General features: G+C 40.7%; 1 protein-coding gene and 1 pseudogene across 2 annotated transcripts in view; one reads left to right on the top strand and one right to left on the bottom strand.

Moving 5' to 3' along the window:
- Positions 1–14,212, top strand: part of LOC101016128 (4-trimethylaminobutyraldehyde dehydrogenase) — a 41,336-nt gene extending 27,124 nt beyond the window's left edge. The window contains exons 7-11 of one of the 2 annotated variants that reach the window (XM_003893490.4): positions 6,785–6,973; positions 7,210–7,297; positions 8,772–8,913; positions 11,315–11,427; positions 13,277–14,212. In XM_003893490.4, coding sequence (XP_003893539.1) covers positions 6,785–6,973; positions 7,210–7,297; positions 8,772–8,913; positions 11,315–11,427; positions 13,277–13,371 — 627 coding nt within the window. In that variant the 3' untranslated portion in view covers positions 13,372–14,212. The remainder of the gene's footprint in view (positions 1–6,784; positions 6,974–7,209; positions 7,298–8,771; positions 8,914–11,314; positions 11,428–13,276) is intronic. The other variant, XM_021931062.2, reaches the window with a different exon arrangement.
- On the bottom strand, positions 4,400–4,801 carry LOC116273174 (annotated as a pseudogene).
- Positions 14,213–19,507: the final 5,295 nt, after the last annotated feature.

Raw genomic sequence — 19,507 nt, 5'->3', positions numbered from 1 at the left:
GGTTCCATTTAGTGGTGAATGGTATTTAGAAACCAAGATCTCAGTGCCAGGTGTGCTTATTGCTACTGTGGTATCATTGCTTCTAGGCCCTCTCAGAGTCCAGTGCTGGGAAATACATATTTGTGTATATGTCTCTGCACATATCTATTTCTGTATCTGTCTATCTACATAAAAATAAGTTCATCCAGATACTTTTAATTGCAGTCGAATACCACAGGGTTCATTTCTGCCTTCTCCCTTTCCATATTTGTATTTCTTCTCTGACAGTAAGAAATTGGACTCCCATTATCCACAATATGTTTATGTAATTGCTCATCATAGAATACACATAGTATTCTAATAATAGCAGTTTCAGATTTGTAAATCCATACCTCTGTGGAAAATAAACCTTCTAATTAGAGCTCAGAATTTTTTTACAGTTCTTTTTATATTTAGCCAGAGGGTATAGTCAAAATACTATGTTCAAAAGTTACTTGGGTCAGTTCTACCCTTCCTTCCCCCTCCTTCAGTGTGGTTATGATATTCATTTAAAATAACAGATTCTTTTGTTTGTGTTTGTATTCATTTGGGTTTTATTTTCCCCATCCTTGCTGATTTTAAAATTTTATTTTCATTAGGCGAAACACAAACATGGTTCTAAACATCAGAATTTTACAAAAACAGACACTTAGAAGTGTTACTCCTCCCCATCCTGTCTGCTCTGTTTCCAGTACCACCTCCCCACCTAGTTTTATCCATCTCCTTTGGGTAGCTAGTCTGATTTGTTTCTGGTTTTTCTTCCTGTGGTTCTTTTTGCACAAATGAATAGGTACTTGTATATTTCTTACTCTTCTTTCACACACAAAAGGTAGCACATTAGAGGTACTCTTTTGTACTTTGCTTTCTTTGCTATGTGTGTGTGTGGATGAATATATACACACACACAAAGAATACATATAGTATAGCATATGTAGAATAAATATATAGAATATTCTACATAGTCTGTACTATGTATATATTCTTTGTACAGATATAGAGAGAACACTAAAAATAATTGTGATGTAATTGTGATTTTATTTTATTATTATTTTTTTGAGATGGAGTCTCACTCTGTAGCCCAAATTGGAGTGCAGTGATGCCATCTTGGCTCACTGCAACCTTCACCCCTGGAACTCAAGCACTTCTCCTGCCTCACCCTCCCAAGTAGCTGGGACTAGAAGCGTGCCCTACCACACCCGGTTAATTTTTTTGTATTTTTAGTAGAGACAGGGTTTCACCATGTTGGCCAGGCTGGTCTTGAACTCCTGAGCTCAGGTGATCCACCTGCCTCGGCCTTCCAAAGTGCTGGGGTTACAGACATGAGCCACCTCGCCCTGTATGAGCCACCATGCCTGGCATGATTTTAAATATGTATCACAATTTATCCATTCATCTGTCAATGGGGTTATTTCCTTATCTCGGTTATTGTAAATAATGCTGCACTGAGCACGTGAGTGCAGATGTGTCTTTAAGGTACTGATTTCATTCCCTTTGGTATATACCCAGAAGAGGAATTGCTGAATCATAGGATGGTTCTATTTTTAATTTTTTTTTTTTTTGATTTGGAGTCTCACTTAGTCACCCAGGCTGCAGTACAATGGCGCGATCTCAGCTCACTGCAACTTCTGCCTCCCGGGTTCAAGTGATTTTCCTGCCTCAGCCTCCTGAGTAGCTGGGATTACAGGCATGCACTACCACGCCTGATTAATTTTGTAGTTTTAGTAGAGACGGGGTTTCTCCATGTTGGCCAGGCTGGTCTCGAACTCCTGACCTCAGGTGTTTTGCACACCTCGGCCTCCAAAGTGCTGGGATTGCAGGTGTGAGCCACTGTGCCCAGCCAAGTTTTAATTTTTTAAGGAGCCTCTATCCTGTTTTCCTTCATGGCTATACTACTAACATTCTTTTTTTTTTTTGAAAGGAAGTTTATTAATAAAGTAAAGGACTAAAGAATGGTTATTACGTAGGCAGAGCTGCCCCAAGGGCTACTGGTTGCGCCTTTTTGTGTTTTTTTTTTTATCATATGCTAAATAAGGGGTGGGTTATTCATGCCTCCTCATTTTAGACTATATAAGGTAAAATGACATTGCTATGGCATTTGTAAACTGTCATGGTGCTGATGGGTGTGTCTTTTAGCATGTTGATGTATAATTAGCAGCAAAGACAACCAGTGGTCACTCTCATCGCCATCTTGGTTTTGGTGGGTCTTAGCTGGCTTCTTTACCACAGCCTGTTTTATCAGCAAGGTCTTTATGACCTGTATCTTGTGCTGACCTCCTATCTTATCCTGTGACTTTGAATGTCTAACCTCCTGGGAATGCAGCCCAGTAGGTCTCAGCCTTATTTTACCCAGCCCCTGCTTAAGATGAAGTTGCTCTCGTTCAAACACCTCTGACATTTCCCCCTTCCCTTTTATAAAAGAACCCTTAATCCTAAGGGTTGCAGAGGGACAAAGATCCATCTTCTGTAAACTTCATGCTGAATAGGGGCGATGATATTCCTGCCTAATTATTAGGGTCTCTTGTATTCAGGGTAGAGAAGAGCTCAGTCAGAAAGTGTCAGGGTGAGGGTCGCTTATAACTCTGAGTTCCAACAAAAGGTGATATCCGAAGCTGGCCAGTCAGTGCTGCAGTCTGTTTCTTTTGGGTTGGGAGGGTCTCCTCAGTATTGTCTCTTCCATGGTTTGCCAGAAAGATGTTACTGGAAAGGGGCCCTGATCAGACCCCAAGAGAGGGTTCTTGGATCTTGTGCAAGAAAGAATTCAGGACAAGTCCATAGAGTAAAGTGAAAGTAAGTTTATTAAGAAAGTAAAGGAATAAAGAATGGCTACTCCATAGGCAGAGCAGCCTATACTAATTTATATTCTCACCAGCAGTATACCAAGATTCCCTTTTCTCCACATCCTTACCAACACTTGTTATCTTTTATCTTTTTGATAATAACCATGCTAACAAATGTGAGGTGATACCTCATTGTGATTTTGGTTTTCATTTTCCTGATGATTAGTGATGTGGAGGATCTTTCCATAAACTTCTTGGCCATTTGTATGTTTCTGGAAATATGTCTATCCAGGTCTTTTGCCCATTTGTAATCAGAGGTTTTTTCTTTTCTTTTTTTTTGCAATTAAATAGTGTGAGTTCCTTATATATTGTGATGATTTTTTTGTGTGTATGGTAAAGCATAACATAAAATTTACCAATTTAACCGTGTGTGTGTATTTTTTAAATTTTTTTATTTTTTGGAGACAGCATCTTACTCTGTTGCTCAAGCTGGAGTACAGTGACATCATCCCAGCTCACTGCAGCCTCGACCTCCCAAACCCAAGTGATATTTCCACTTCAGCCTCCTGGGTAGCTGGGACTGTAGGCATGTGGCACCATGCCTGGCTGATTTTTGTATTTTTTGTAGAGATGAGATTTTGCCATGTTGCCCATGCTGGTCTTGAACTTCTGAGCTCAAGCTATTCTCCTGCCTCAGCCTCCCAAACTGCTAGGACTACAGGCATGAGCCACCACTCCTGGCCTTTTGGAACCATTTTTAAGTGTAGAGTTCAGTGACATTTAATACGTTTACATTGTGTACAACTATCATCATTATTCATCTGTAGAACTTTTTCATCACCCCACATTGAAAACTGTGTACCTCATTAAATAATAACTGTTTCTCTTTCCCCTCAGCCTCTGGTAACCACTAGTCTAATTCCTGTCTCTATGAATTTGACTATTCTAGGTACCTCTTATAAGTGGAATTATATAATATTTATTATTTCATGTCTGGCTCGTTTCACTTAGTGTAATATCTTCAGGTTCATCCATGTTGTAGCATGTGTCAAAATTTTCTTTCCTTTTTAAGGCTAAATAATATTCCATTGTATATATGTATACACACACAGCAGACACACACATGCACACACATACATACCACATTTGGTTTATCCATTTTTTTATTTGTGGACACTTAGGTTGTTTCCACCTTTTGGCTATTGTGAAAATGTTGCTGTGAACATTGATGTACAGATATCTATAGTGGAAGTGTCTGCTTTCAGTTCTTTTGCGTGTATACCCAGAAGTGAAATAAGTGGATCACATGATAATTCAGTGTTTAATTTTTTGAGGAACCACTGTACCGTGCTCTACAATGGCAGCACCATTTTACATTTCTATAAGCAATGCGGAGAGTTTCCAATTTCTCAGTATCCTTGCCAACACATGTATTTTCTTATTTTTTTGCTTGCTTTGTTTTTGATAATAGTCATCCTAATGGGTATGAAGTGGTATCTCATTGTGCTTTTGATTTGCATTTCCCTAATGATTAGTGATGTTGACTGCATATGTAATTTTATAAGACATTGCCAAATCCCTCTTTAAAAGGAAATGTTGCATTCTTTTTTTTTTTTTTTAGTTAAGCAATTATTTTATTGCTCAAGTACATAGACAAATTTATGTAACCAGGGCACAGGCTGTAGATGATTCATATTTCCAGTTGGGAGAGAGGACTCACTTGGTCTTATAATATCGAGCCACACAGTGAATCTGGTTTTCTATCATAATCAGATGGAATTTAGCATCCTTATCCCTTCTCTTCCTCTCAAGAAGCTTACTTGTGCAGCACCATGTGAATCTCTCAGGATCCCACTGATTTGTGAAGGAGTCAGACCCTTCTTGGCCAGTTTTTAAATCTGCTCCTTCATGTTGTCAGATGTCAGCTTCAGCCAAGTGGGGACGCTGCGGTGATAGGGCAAAGCCGACTGGGACTGGCCCTTCCCGGAAGCGTACATGCAACCCATGATGGCAGCTGTCAGGCAGCAAAAGGAACATTCTTACTAACGATGCACGAGTACCTATTTCCTCATAGCCTTTCTTAACAGCATATATAGTCACAATTTTAAATTTATTTATTTTATTTATTTATTTATTTATTTTTATTTATTTATTTTTTTTTATTATTATACTTTTAAGGTCTAGGGTACATGTGCATAACGTGCAGGTTTGTTACATATGTATACTTGTGCCATGTTGGTGTGCTGCACATGGGTGCAGCACAATTTTAAATTTTTATCAGATAGATGAGAAGTGGTATCTCAGTATAGTTTTAATTTCAGTTTGTTTGTTTGTTTGTTTATTATTTTTGAGACAGAGTCTCGCTCCGTCACCCAGGCTGGAGTGCAGTGGGACGATCTCGGCTCACTGCAACCTCCATCTCCCAGATTCAAGTAGCTCTCCCACCTTAGCCTCCCAAGTAGCTGGGACTACAGGTGTGCACCACCACACCCGGCCACTTTTTTTGTATTTTTAGTAGAGACGAGGTCTTGCCATGTTGGCCAGGCTGGTCTTGAACTACTGAGCTCTAGTGATCCGCCTGCCTCAGCCTCCTAAGGTGCTGGGATTACAGGCCTGAGCCACCATGCCCAACTTAATTTCAGTTTTTACAATTATGGATGACATTGAACATCTTTTTCAAAATTCACATGTAATAAAATTCAGATTTTTGGTGTGTTATACTATGAGATATGATTTTCCATTAATTTTTAAGAGTTTTTTTAAATTAGTGATAATAACCTTTTATCTGAGATAAATGTTGCAAATAATTTTATTCCAATGTTTTAATGGTCTTGGCTTAGTTTAAGGTATTTGCCATGCATAAAATTTTTGTTTTTCTGTAGTCAAATTTAACAGTTTTTTTTCTTTAACTGTGTCTAGGTTTTGGATAATAGAAAGCCTTTTTCCACACCTAGGTTTTAGAGGAATTACCAGTATTGTCTCTCTCTCTCTTTTTTTTTTTTTTTAAAGTCGCGCTCTCTCATCCAGGCTGGAGTGCGGTGACACAGTCATGGTTCACTGTATGTATTCTTGACCTCTTGGGCTCAAGTGACCCTGCCACCTTAGCCTCCCAAGTAGCTAGGACTACAGGTGCATGTCACCACACCCGACTAATTTTTGTACTTTTTGTAGAGATGGGGTTTCGCCATGTTGCCCCAGCTGATTTTGGACTCCTGAGTGCTCAAGTGATCCGCCCACCTTGTCCTCCCAAAGTGCTGGGATTACAGGTGTGAGCCACTGCGCCCTGATTTCTTATTTTATATTTTGATTCCTGATACGTTTGGAGTTCATCTTTATGTATGATGTAAGATATGTATCTTATTTAATGTTTTCCACATTACTGATGATTTGTTCTAGCACCATTTATTTAGTCCATCTCTGTCCTAATGGTTTAGCTTTCGCCTTTATCATAGACTAGATTTCCATGAGCACTTGGATCTGTTTTTGGACTTTTCTGTTCTGTGTTCTTATAGCATTTGAACAGTGTTTATGTTCCTTTCTATAGGAGGGTCTAAATAGTGATTATTAGTGATTTCAGAGACAAATTTTTTTAACAATTAGATTTAAGACCACAATTCTTGATACAGTTTTACTCTTCAGTTCCCTTCCGTTCTTAAAATATACAGCCAGATCGAACCCTGATACAAGGAAGTAGGAGAGGTGCCGTGGGTTATATGTATCTAGTAATGGCCTTAACAAAATTTAAACAAGCAAAATAAGAACTAACTTTTACCTCAAAGGGCAGATTTTGCTTATGGAGTGGTATGTCCACAATTACGTGTGTGATCCTTCTTATTCAGTATGGAGACAATTTTTAGAAATGGAAATATCCTTTAAAAAAATGTATAGTGTCTCTTTTCAGTTTAAAGTTTTTAGATTGTGTTCCTTTTTCCTTTTCCCTTTTTTCTCCTTACACACATAGAAATTAATGTCTTGTGTTTGCCCTTTAGGTTTGCTGTAATGGCACAAGAGTATTTGTACAGAAAGAAATTCTTGATAAATTTACAGAGGAAGTGGTGAAACAGACCCAAAGGATTAAAATTGGAGATCCCCTTCTGGAAGATACAAGGATGGGTCCACTCATCAACCGACCACACCTGGAGCGAGTCCTTGGGTTTGTTAAAGTGGCAAAGGAGCAGGTAAGAAATAATTGGCAGTAGGGTGGGGTTGGGGAAGATTATACTGCTCCTAAATCACTTGCTTTGTGCCCTTTTCATGTTAATACTCATTTGACTATTAGCATCCCTGGCTGTGTTCTGCTTTGTACCTGCACTGGGAAGACTAAGTACGAGTTTGTTTGGGATACAATTAACATTTCAGGAATGCATTTTGGGGTTGTATTTTTAATGCAAAATATTTTTTTCCTTTTCGGCAGGGTGCTAAAGTGTTATGTGGTGGAGATATATATGTGCCTGAAGATCCCAAATTAAAGGATGGATATTACATGAGACCTTGTGTATTAAGTATGTCCTCTTTTTGTTTGCTTTTAGATTATTTGAATTAAATACTGAATGGACAGAGATGAATATTTATAAAATATGTACATGGTATAAAGCAAAGGCTGGCAAATTATGTGGTCCTACTACCCAAGTTTAAGAAGTAGAACTACTCCATTATCTTCGAAGCCTTCTGTGTGCCCCTCCTTTAGGGCACCCATATGTATTAGTTTATCCAGGACCACAACTATTGTTCTGGAAGCAAGGAGCTCAAAATGTGAAAGTGCCTATTTGATTTAAAAAAATGAAGTAATAAATTTAATTCCTTGAGAAAATAAAGAATGTTTTTCATGTGACCTGTAGATCATTGTGTTAGACATTGTGCATTGCTATGAAGGAATATCTAAGACTGGGTAAGTAGAAAAGATGTTTGTTTGGCTCATGGTTCTGCAGACTGTACAGGAAGCATGGCACCATCTTCTGCTCCTGGTGAGGTCTCAGGAAGCTTTCAGTCATGCTGGCAGGTGAAAGGGGAGCAGACAAGTCACATGTTGAGAGAGAGAGAGCAAGAGCGGCGCCAGGCTCTTTTAAACAGCCAGCTCTGTGTGAACTCACAGAGCGAGAATGCACTCATTACCATGGGAAGGACATCAAGCCGTTCATGAGGGATTTGCCCCTGTGACCCAAACTGGCCCCACCTCCCAACAGTGGGGATCATACTTCAGCATGAGATTCGGAGTGGAAAAGCATCCAAACTGTATCAGTCATCAATATAATAAGACCAGTTTGTCAGATAATATGCTAATCTTTTTAGAAATTACATAATTTAATAATTTATAGTACCTGCATTCAATCTTAAAAATCTAGTTTTGACAATCAAGGTGTATATGGTCGTCCTACTCCCACCCATCTACTTCCCTCCTACTTCAGAGATAACTGCTATTCTCAATGTTGTTTTATCATTCTTATGCTTTTCTCTATCATTTTATAGTGTATGTTAGTATCCCCTACAAAAATGTTGGTAGTTTTGTAGGCTTTAAACAATTATATATAGGTTGAACCATGTTGTATAATTCCTTACATCTTGTTTGGAGATAAATTAAGCTGGTTTTTGCCCCTAAGGTTGATAGTGGTGTCAGTTTTTAACTTCATATTTGATGCAGTATATAACCTTTAACCCCCCCAAAAAGAACCACTGATGTTTAAAAGCTGAAAACCTAATGTCCATCCCATGAATTAGGTTGCAGTTATTATATGCATATTTAATAAATAGGAAAAGCTTACAATACATTGTTAAATTAAAAATATTGGGGCCAGGTGCAGTGAATCACTCCTGTAATCCCAGCTCTTTGGGAGGCTGAGGCAGGAGGATCACTTGAGCCCAGGAGTTTGAGACCAGACTGGGCAATATAGTGAAACCCCATCTTCAAAAAATTAGCTGGGGGTAGTGGTGCACACTGTGGTCCCAGCTACTCAGGAGGTTTTATTTTAATGTTTGCAGCTAATTGCAGAGATGACATGACCTGTGTGAAAGAAGAAATCTTTGGGCCTGTTATGTCCATTTTATCATTTGACACTGAAGCTGAGGTTCTAGAAAGAGCCAATGATACCACTTTTGGACTAGCAGCTGGCGTCTTTACCAGGTATATGGAGTGGGACACTGAGAGCAGTTTTGAAGGAGTGGGGCTGCAGTATCTACTTAGATATGTAGTTGATGTTATTCTCTCACTTTAGTTTGCCCTCATAGGAGCCATCAGCACTTTCTGTTTGCTTCAGGTTAAGTCAGAAGACACGAAAGCAGCATTTTGTAGTTTGCTGTAAATGGCCAGAGAACCCTGCTATTGAGTTTTAAATTGAGCTCGTTTAATAAACACTTAAGATTCTGATCTGTGTAAAGCATTGGGTTAGATGTCTTTTGAAAACACACATGTCAAGGAATTTAGAAACCTGTAAGTATATAAATTGTGGGCAGTATTCTTCAAAAACATAATTTTTAATGGCATTATAGTAGTTCCTAATTGGAATGCATTATAACTTATGTAGCCATTTCTTCTGTGGTTGGATATTTAGGATATTGTTTCCAGTTTTAAATATTACAGTAATGTGATCAATATCTTTGTGCATAAACTTACCCTCTACTGTAATGTAAAATGGCGCTGCCAATTTGGAAGAGTTTAGCAGTTCCTCAAAAAGTTAAACCTAGAGTTACCATGTTACCCAGCAATTCATTACTAGATATACACCCAACAGAAATGAAAATATATGTCCACACAAAGGCCTGTACACATATGTTCACAGCATGATTATTCATAATAGCCAAAAAGTGAAAACAACCCAAATGTTATTTTCACTTTTTGTGAAAATGCTTTGGGAGTGCAATTTCTTTGAAACCAATTGCAGATTGCTTGGTTTTTTACAAACTTTGATTTGTCTTTGGCAGTAGAAGGCAGTTTGCTAAAGCTGCTTTACACTGGAATTATGCTGTTTCTTTGGTGATACATAAAGTTCCAATTTTTTTTTTTTTTTTTTTTATAACTTTGTGGTCAGGAACTTGGGAAGAAAGCCCAAGTCTCACTTGAGGACCTGATATAATTGCTTTCCTTTGAGCTTTGAAGGAAAGATTGAGGAGCTGCTCTTTTGATTTGGGGACTGAGCAGGTTAAGTGCTCTTACTTTACTTTTCCACCCTCATACAAAGTCCAGTTACAAAGGCGGGTAACTCCAATGCGCTATTCTTGTTTTCTTACCAGCTTTACTGGAATAATGCACGTACAGTACAATTCACCCACTTAAAGTGTAAAATTCAGTGGTTTTTAGTTTATTCATGGAATTGTTGTGCAACCATCACCATAGTCTATGTTTAGGACGCTTTCATCTCAAGAAGAAACCTTGTGCCTCTTAACAGTTGCTTTTCATTCCCACTCCCCACCTCCAGCCCTTGGCATCCACTAAACTGCTTTCTTTCTCCATGGATTTGCCCATTCTGAACATTTTATATAAATGGAATCATACAGTGTGTATTCTTTGGTGACTGGCTTCTTTCACTTAGCATAATGTTTTCAAGGTTCATTTGTGTTATGGCATTTATCAGTACTTTATTCCCAAATAATATTCCGTGGTATGGATATGGACCACTTTTTGTCCATCCATTCATCTGTTACAGGCATTTGGGTTGTTTTCACTTTTTGGCTATTACTAATAATCATGCTGTGAACATATGTGTACAGGCCTTTGTGTGGACATACATTTTCATTTCTGTTGGGTGTATATCTAGTAATGAATTGCTGGGTAACATGGTAACTTTAGGTTTAACTTTTTGAGGAACTGCTAAACTCTTCCAAATTGGCAGCGCCATTTTACATTCCTCCCAATGACGTATGAAGGTTCTAATTTGTCCACATCCTCACCAGCCCTTGTTATTGTCTGTCCTTCTGATTTTAGCCATCCTTGTGGGTGTGAAGTAGTATCTCATTGTGGTTTTTATTTGCATTTCTGTGGGTTTTCTTTTCACTTTCTTGATAGTCTTATTTGTAGCACAAAATTTTAAATTTTGACCAATTCCAATTCTGTTTTTTTTGTCAGTTACTTTTGGTGTCATAATCTAAGAAATCTTTCCCTGACCCACGGTCATGAAGATTTATTCCTCTGTTTTCTTCAAAGAGTTTTATAGTTCTCAGTCTGACATTTTTATGTCTGTGATGCGTTTAAGTTAATTTTTGTGTATGGTGTAAGAAAGGGCTCCACTGTTATTTTTTGCATGTAGATATCCACTTGTTTCAGCACCATTTGTTGAAAAGACTGTTTTTCCCCCATTGAATTTTGGGCACCCTTGTTGCTGTTACTTATTTTAAAGATGCCTTGTGCTTGGGATTATAAAATCCAATCCATGTCTGTTTTGCCTGGATGATCAAAGATTTTAAAACATTTTGAAGAAATGAGAATTTAGTAAGATTTGAGAACCCTAGAACTGGCAGTGTAACTTTTCCTGTTAAAGTAGTAGACTAAGAAACTTTGAATAATGCACACATTCTTTTTTTCTTCATAGGGACATCCAGCGGGCTCATAGAGTGGTAGCTGAGCTTCAGGCTGGAACGTGCTTCATTAACAACTATAATGTCAGCCCAGTGGAGTTGCCCTTTGGTGGATATAAGAAGTCAGGTGAGGAGCTGGGAGGTGTGAATGCAAACCAGGTCTCTAGAGATAGGTCGTAATGCAGACCTTACAAACCAGTATTCCTAAACCTGTCTGCAGATAAGAATCACCTGAGGAAATACAGGTTCCTGGTCCTTTCCCAGATCCACTGTGGCAGTCTCTGGGAATGGAAGTCAAGCATCTTCCCCTACCCAACACTCCCTAAATCTTTCCAGAGGGTTCTGACATATAGCCTGGCTTGTGAACTGCTGATAGATATCTCAAAAAGGTTTGTCTTGTGGGTAGAATACTCTTTCTGCACAGCCTGTGATTGCTGTAAGCATAAAATAAAATCACTCCCTTAGGGGTTCCGTATCAGGATGTCCATCATCATCCACTGTGGAGGTTTTAGATTCCGTTTAGGTAAAGTGTCTCTAAAGTAATATCTCAGTAACTTTGTTTCCTCTGTTATATCAAATTAAAATCTTTAAATTTATCATTCAGCAATCAATTATTATTGTTTTCATTACCCTCGATGGCATACGGGAGTGTGTTTCCTTAGCCACTGCTCATTCATTTCGTTTATTCTATAGTCAGACATATGTTACCACAGCATACAAATTTATAAGTCTGGTATATCAGGAGAGGGTTTGAGGCATCAGGAGTATAGCCAGAACCTTTGGAGTTTGTTGCCTGTAAATATTCATTTACATATTTCTCATGCTGTTCTTCTAGAGTGAAAATTGGTTTGGGCTTTGTTGAGGCATCATTCTAAGAGTCTGACCTCTAGTTTCTGTGGGAAATATTTACAGCCATCACAGTGTTGGCAAATGTATAAACCCTGATGAACACTGATGAGATGGTGGGTGTTAATTTAACAGTCTTATTTGTCCCTGTGGGGTACTCAGAGGAGTCGTACATACAGGCACAAGTGCAGGTGGGAACCAAGGTGCCATCTTAACAACATGTAACATATAACGTTACATGTTAAGTTTCTGATAGTCCCTCAGTGCAGGGAATTATTTGTTTGGAATCAGCAGGTTAGGCCTTTGGAGGGCCTCCTAACTTTCCCTTTCCTTTGGACCAGACCATGCTATGTCGAATGAGAGAGCGAGAAAGATGACCAGACATGCAGAGCAGCACCGGGCCTAACAGGCCTGACCAGCTGTGTGCTGAGGGGATGTGGAAAGCAACAAAACACAGAGCAAGGTCTTCCCAGGACCTTTGTGTGTGATACCATTTGAGTGGTGCTCCCTGGAAATGCACATATTTGGGACCTCAGCCTTGCCCTTAGAAGGCAGAGCCTGCCTAAGTCCAGCGCAGGGTGTACAGGCAGGGCCAAGGGTGGGATACTACCCTTTTAGCACAGTAACTTTATCCACTAGTAATTGGGCAGTGTCTTGGACTCTGAGTAATCAGAGGGACCTTCAGTGCCCCCTCCCCAACATGAGTGGGTAGGTTAAGTTAGTAGTTTGCTCCTACAGGTATATAAGAAATGGTGAATAAGCCTATTGTGTAGAGTTAAGTTTTAAATTAGCATCAGTTTTCAAGGGTGTCAGGTTGATTGTTGTAGAGATTGCCTTTAACACTTGATACAAAATCTGAGCATTTTTCAGACCTCAACCCAGAACAGTAGATACCTGAAATTAAGATTCATATTGGTAAGAAAGAAGACCTGTATATTTCCCTGTCCCCATCCCCAAAGGCCAGTGGGTCATTTTCCCCATGCCTAACTCCATTCATAGCTAATATGTGGATTGAGGACTTTATTCCAAAACACTTAGGTTCTATATTCTTCCTTAGCCCTTTGAAGATCATTGTGACTGTTCAGACTATTGTTGTGATGGCTCAACCTGACCGCTTCTCCTCCTTTCAGGATTTGGCAGAGAGAACGGCCGTGTGACAATTGAATATTATTCACAACTGAAGACTGTGTGTGTGGAGATGGGTGATGTGGAATCTGCTTTTTGAAAACCTGCAGTGAAACCTACTGACATGGCCAGGCTGTGGAATGATGCGAATTGGCCCTGTTTACAGAGGCAGTACAACTGAATGTTATTTTTAAATTCAGAATTTTGGCATTCAGGATAAGAGAATGGTTCATGTTACTCTTTCTCTGTCCATCAGCTTCGTCACTGAAAATGTGCATTAAGTGCCTTGTAGATAGTAATCAAGAAAGTTGGCATTCTCCTCAAAGTATATTTTTGTGAAATCTTTTAAGAGCCAGTAACATACTTCTAGAGAGCAGGAAACGGGACTGGGATAATACATCTTCCACACATTTGGCCCACTGACAATGTTAATTCTCTGGCGTATTTCAAAGAACTTGTTCCTGGCTGATCCAAGTGCAGTGGTATTTACAACTAATTGATCACAACCAGTTTCTAGATTTCTTTGTTCCTTCTCCATTCCCACTGCTTCACTTGACTAGTCTTGAAAAACAACAACAACAACAACAACAAAAAAAAAAAACACCTTGTTCCTTTGTAGGTTCCTGGTAGAATCAATAGAGATGATTTCAGCTCATTGACTTTCTTTTAAGCTATATCCCCTTGTCATTTCATTGAGAAAGCTGATAACCGGGATAGGGAGGGGATTAGATAATAGACGGGGTCAAATTCTGTGTGAGTGTTAACTTGCCTAGTAAGCACTTTGTCTCTGTTCACTACTGCAATAGAGGAAACCTATCTCCCTATCTTGGGTCCTTGAACTACAGCCTGCTGTCTTACACCAGCAGAGCTACCCTTTAAATGTACAAATTATTTGTACGCTAATGTAATATGGTGAAATTAAAATAAATCACACTGCTAATTCTTTTGCTTTCGTGTTTTGAAACTAAACATATCTTGAGGTTATAGGAGGACAGAGGATAGGGCTGATGTTAAAAGCACAGGGGCAGGGGGATTTGATCTTTGCAGTAAGAACAAAAGGACGGGTTTGGTTGCAGTGATGAACTTTTTATGGTCCAGGTAAGCATTCAGGCTCCGTGTGCATTCTCACCTGGATAAGCAGTGCCTGTCCCTGAAGAGTTGTCAGATCACTGTGGCTTTTCAGACTATTGCAGTCATGCCTCACTCTGCCCCCTTCTCTTCCTTTCAGGAGAAGAGTTTATAAATCATAGCTAATTTAGTAGTCAGAGATAAGGGATGCTTGTTGTCACTGGGCCTGGATCTAGTTATGTATTATGATGAGCAAGTACTGTAGTTTTAGAGCATAAGAACAACCAAATCAGCCTTTCTTGGTGTTTCTTTGCACAGAGGATACATATGTGATACTGGACAAAGCCAATAGCGTTATCTTACCCTGTGTCCGAGGGGATCCTGTGCACCTTAAGCAGTAGGAGCTGCCTGGAAGAAGATAAGTTTCTGATAGTCCCTCTAAAGCAAGCTTGTCCAGTCTGCAGCCCACGGTCCATATGCAGCCTGGGACAGCTTTGAATGCAGCCAAACACAAATTTGTAAACTTCCTTAAAACGAGATTTTTTTTTTTTGCGATTTTTTTTTTTTTCTTTTAGCTCATCGACTATCGTTAGTGTATTTTATGTGTGGCCCAAGACAATTCTTCCAGTGTGGCCCAGGGAAGCCAAATGATTAGACACCTCTGCAAGAGAAAACAGCAGGGGAAAGGGAAGCAATATTTAAGTACTCACTGTGTTCCTACTGCTACACTCCTTCTCATTTATTACTCACACTAAGCCTAAGAAAGGGATTATCCCTGATTTTCAAATGAAGAAACAGATTTGGAGACATCTTGGTCCCAGGCAAGTGTGATATTTTATGCCTCTATATAAAATTATGTATCTTTTCATCCATGGTTCCTGGCTCATAACTCCCTTGGTATGGTTTTTTGTTATAATGTTGGGGCACTTCAGGCCTCAGAAAACAGAATGTCCCTCTCTGACCTTCTGTCCTCCTTTTCACCTGCCCAAGGCAGGGCTCCAATCTTCCACCACTTTTCTGATTACGGGTCCTAACACTCCCATTTCAGAAGGGGTCCTGCCTGCTGTCCTGCAGGAAAAATTGCCACACAGAGAAGCCAGGAATCTGAAGACAGGCCTGCTGGGTTTCCCCACTCAGCCTCCTTTGTATTAGATCATACCCCTTTATCCAGTCACATTTCTACATGGTGTCCGTGTTTCAGTCATGCCTCTCTAATGAAGTCTAAGAGGCCCAAGAGGACAGGCTTCAGGGAGCTTCTGGAGAGCTGAACATGTGGGGGCTTACAGGAAGGTGAATAAGAACACGTGCAGGTGCCAGGAAGGTGGTGCACCCCAACTCCACGGGAACAGAGGCTCCTGTGCTTGGGAGCCTTCCAGACCTGGCTGTATGTATCCCTTCATTTAGTTGTTTATTTGTGTCCTTTAAAATACTTTTTTTTTTCCCAGAAACAGGGTCTCACTCCATCACCTGGGGTCTTGCTCTGTCACATCACCGAATGAAAGTACAGTGGTGTGATCATAGCTCACTGCAGCCTCGACCTTCCTGGGTTCAAGTGAACCTCCCACCTCTCAGCCTCCCCAGTAGCTGGGACTACAGGTGTGTGGCACCAGGCCTAGCTAATTTTTCTATTTTCTGTAGAGAAAGGGTTTCACCATGTTGCCCAGGCTGGTCTTGAACTCCTGGGCTCAAGTGATCGTCCAACCTTGGCCTCCCAAAGTGCTGGGATTATGGGCATGAGCCACTGCACCTGGCCTAGGATATTCTTTATAATAAACTAGTAAATGCATTTCTGAGTTCTGTGAGCCACTGTAGCAAATTAATCGAACCTCAACTTGAAGCCAGTCAGTCGAGTTCCAGAAGCTTGGACTTGCAGCTGGTTGGAGTCAGGGGCAGTCTTGGACTGAGCCCTCAACCTGTGGGATCTGATGCTATCTCCAGGTAGATAGTGAGAATTGAATTGGAGGATGCCCAGCTGGTGTCCACTGCAGAACTGATTTGCCTGCTTGGTGTGTGAACAGAAAACTCCAACATTTGGTCACAGAAGTCTTCTGTGTTGATTGTTGTATGAGAGCAGAGGAAAAACTTTGTCTTCCACATCAGCAAGTCTGGAAGTTGGCAACTTCAAGCCAGATGTGAGTCTCCAATTCCTGTGCTTTCTGCTACCCTCTCTGTTTCCTAGAACTGAACCCAGTATATGTTTCCTATGCTTGCTATAACAAATTACTGCCAACTTAGCTTAAAACAACACAAATTTATTATCTTGCAGTTCTGGAAGTCAGAAATCCCAAAATGGTTTCACGTGGCCAAAACCAAGAGGTTGTCAGGGCCACACTCCTTGAAGAGGCCGTAGGAGAGAATCCTTTTCCAGCTTCTAGAGCGGCACTTCTTGCATTCCTTGGCTCGTGTCCCCCTCCTCTTAGATGCCACCAGCTTAGCATCTTCAGAATCTCTCCCTGCCCTTGCTGCCTTCTTCCCTGTGTAGTCAAACTTCCCTTTGCCTCCCTCTTAGAAGAACACTTAAAGGACATTTAGGGCCCACGCCTATAATCGCAACAGTTTGGGAGGCCAAGGTGGGAGAATTGTTTGAGGCTAGGAGTTTGAGACCAGCCTGGGCAACATAGTAAGACCCCATCTCTACAAATAAATTTTTAAAAAAGGAGTGTGGCAGCCCAAATGTGTAGTCACAGCTACGTGGGAGGCTGAGGCAGGAGGAACACTTGAGCCCAGGAGTTTGAGTTGCAGTGAGCTGGGATCATGCCCGACTGCACTCAGCTTGGGCAACAGGGTGAGACCCTGTCTCCAAAAACAGAAATGAAGACTCTCATTTCCCTCTTCAGACCTATGAATCGGAATCTGCATTTTAACAAGATCCTCGGGTGACTCATAAGCATGAGTCTGCCAAGTACTGCTTTTAGAGCAATGGTTCTCCACTTTCACTGCACATTAGAATTGCCCAGTGAGAGCTCTGAAAATACCAAGATTCTCATTTAATTGATCTGGGCATCTGGATTTTTTTTTTTTTTTTTTTTTTTTTTGAGATGGAGTTTCACTCCTTTCGCTCTTGTTGCCCAGGCTGGAGTGCAATGGCACGATCGTGGCTCACTGCAACCTCCGCCTCCTGGATTCAAGCAATTTTCCTGTCTCAGCCTCCCGATAGCTGGGATTACAGGCATGCGCCACCACACCTGGCTAATTTTGTATTTTTAGTAGAGACGGGGTTTTTCTAAGTTGGTCAGGCTGGTCTCAAACTTCCAACCTCAGGTGATCCACCTGCCTCGGCCTCCCAAAGTGCTGAGATTACAGGCATGAGCCACCACGCCTGGCCTGGATTCTTAAAAGGCACCCAGATGAGCTTAACAGGTAGCCAAGGTTGAAAACTGCTGCTTTAAGAGCTGTGCTATCCAAGTATAGTAACCTTAGCCATATGCATCTACTTAAATCTAAAACTTCAACTCATCAGTTGCTGTAGCCACACTGAGCTCAGCCACACATGGGTAGGGGTTACACTTTATTGGACAGTGCCGACAGAATATTTCCATCATGTCAGAAGGTTCTGTTGGATAGTGCTGTTTAAGAGGAAAGGAACTGAGAGACTACTCAGTTTTTTATTAAGTTAGGAGAGCATCTTTGGAGGCGAGTGTTACTAGGGATGAAACAGAAAACTGGGCAAACTGTGGGTCCTTAGAACATAAAGAAGATAACCTGGTTGCTGACTTTTGCTGAACGAGCTACACCAGCAGGTGGCTCTCGTGCTTCCTACCACAATTTGCGTGGCTACAAGACCCCTGGTAGGCACTGTGCATGCATTACCGTTTGATCCTCACGAACTTTATATGATAAGTATTTTCATTATCTCCAACTTACAGCTGTGTAAGCTGAGGCTTAGGGAGGCTAATAAGCTTGCCCAAGGGCACACAGGCACCTGAAGGTGGGAATACTTAAGGTTCACTATGGCTCAATTAGGCATTTATAGGCTGGCATGGCTGTCTGATTTTCATCTAGCAAAACTCAGCATGTGTTTCCCTTATACACATAAATGGACTGTTTGGAATGTACACTGCCAATAGATTAGTAGTTAATGGTAGAAATACTTATGCCAAGTTTTTCCCCACAAGACAAGGGACTAGCTTGTAAGAGTTATTCTCTAAGCAGCCTTTACCAACTGGATTCTGCCAAGCCCTAGGGTTCCCTGGAAGTGCAGTGAGTGGGGAAGTAGGGCACTGAAAGGCAGAGCTCTCAGTTCTGCACTTCAACCACAGCGCCCTTTATGTACTGAGCTTCCTTACAAAACTCCATCTAAGTCCAGTGTGCAACAGCAAAATGACAAACTGGGATCACATTACAGACGCTCGACTTATGATGGGGCTACATCCTGAGAAATCCAACACACGTTGCAAATATTGTAAGCTGAAATTGCATTTAATACACCTAACCTACCGAACATCGTGGCTTAGCCTAGTGACCTTAAACATGCTCTGAACTCTTACATTAGCCAACAGTTGAGCAAAATCATCTGACACAAAGCCTCTTTTATAATGAAGTGTTGAATATCTCATATAACTTATTGGATACTGAAAGTCAAAAACAATGTATTGGTACTCAAAGTATGATTTCTACTGAATGAGTATTGCTTTTTTTTTTTTTGAGACAGTCTTGCTCTGTCACTCATGCTGGAGTGCAGTGGTGTGATCTTGGCTCACTGCACATTCTGCCTCCTGGGTTCAAGTGATTCTCCTGTCTCAGCCTCCCAAGTTGCTGAGATTACAGGCGCGCACCATCACACCTGGCTAATTTTTGTATCTTTAGTAGAGATGGGTTTTCATCATTTTGGCCAGGCTGGTCTCGAACTCCTGACCTCAGGTGATCTGCCCGCCTTGGCCTCCCAAAGAGTTGGAATTACAGGCATGAGCCATCATGCCCAGCCTGAGTCTTGCTTTTGCACCATCATAATATTAAAAAATTGTTAAGTCGAACTGTCAGAAGTTGGGGACCATCTGTAGTTTGAAAATTATACCCTGTTAAGACTTTTAAAGGTGAAAAGCCAGCTTCATCTCCAGATCTTCCCTGCCCTGCTTCACTGATGCCTGCTGTTCTTTGTGCAGTGAGAAAGGAAACCTCGGCAAGTTCTCTGACCTCTCTAAATGTGTTTCTTACGAAGCAAAAACCAA

Source organism: Papio anubis, unplaced genomic scaffold, assembly GCF_008728515.1.
Source record: "Papio anubis isolate 15944 unplaced genomic scaffold, Panubis1.0 scaffold430, whole genome shotgun sequence".
Classification (NCBI taxonomy): Eukaryota; Metazoa; Chordata; class Mammalia; order Primates; family Cercopithecidae; genus Papio; species Papio anubis.
Note: the sequence above shows the minus strand (reverse complement) of the source record. Positions and strands in the feature narration are given on the sequence as shown.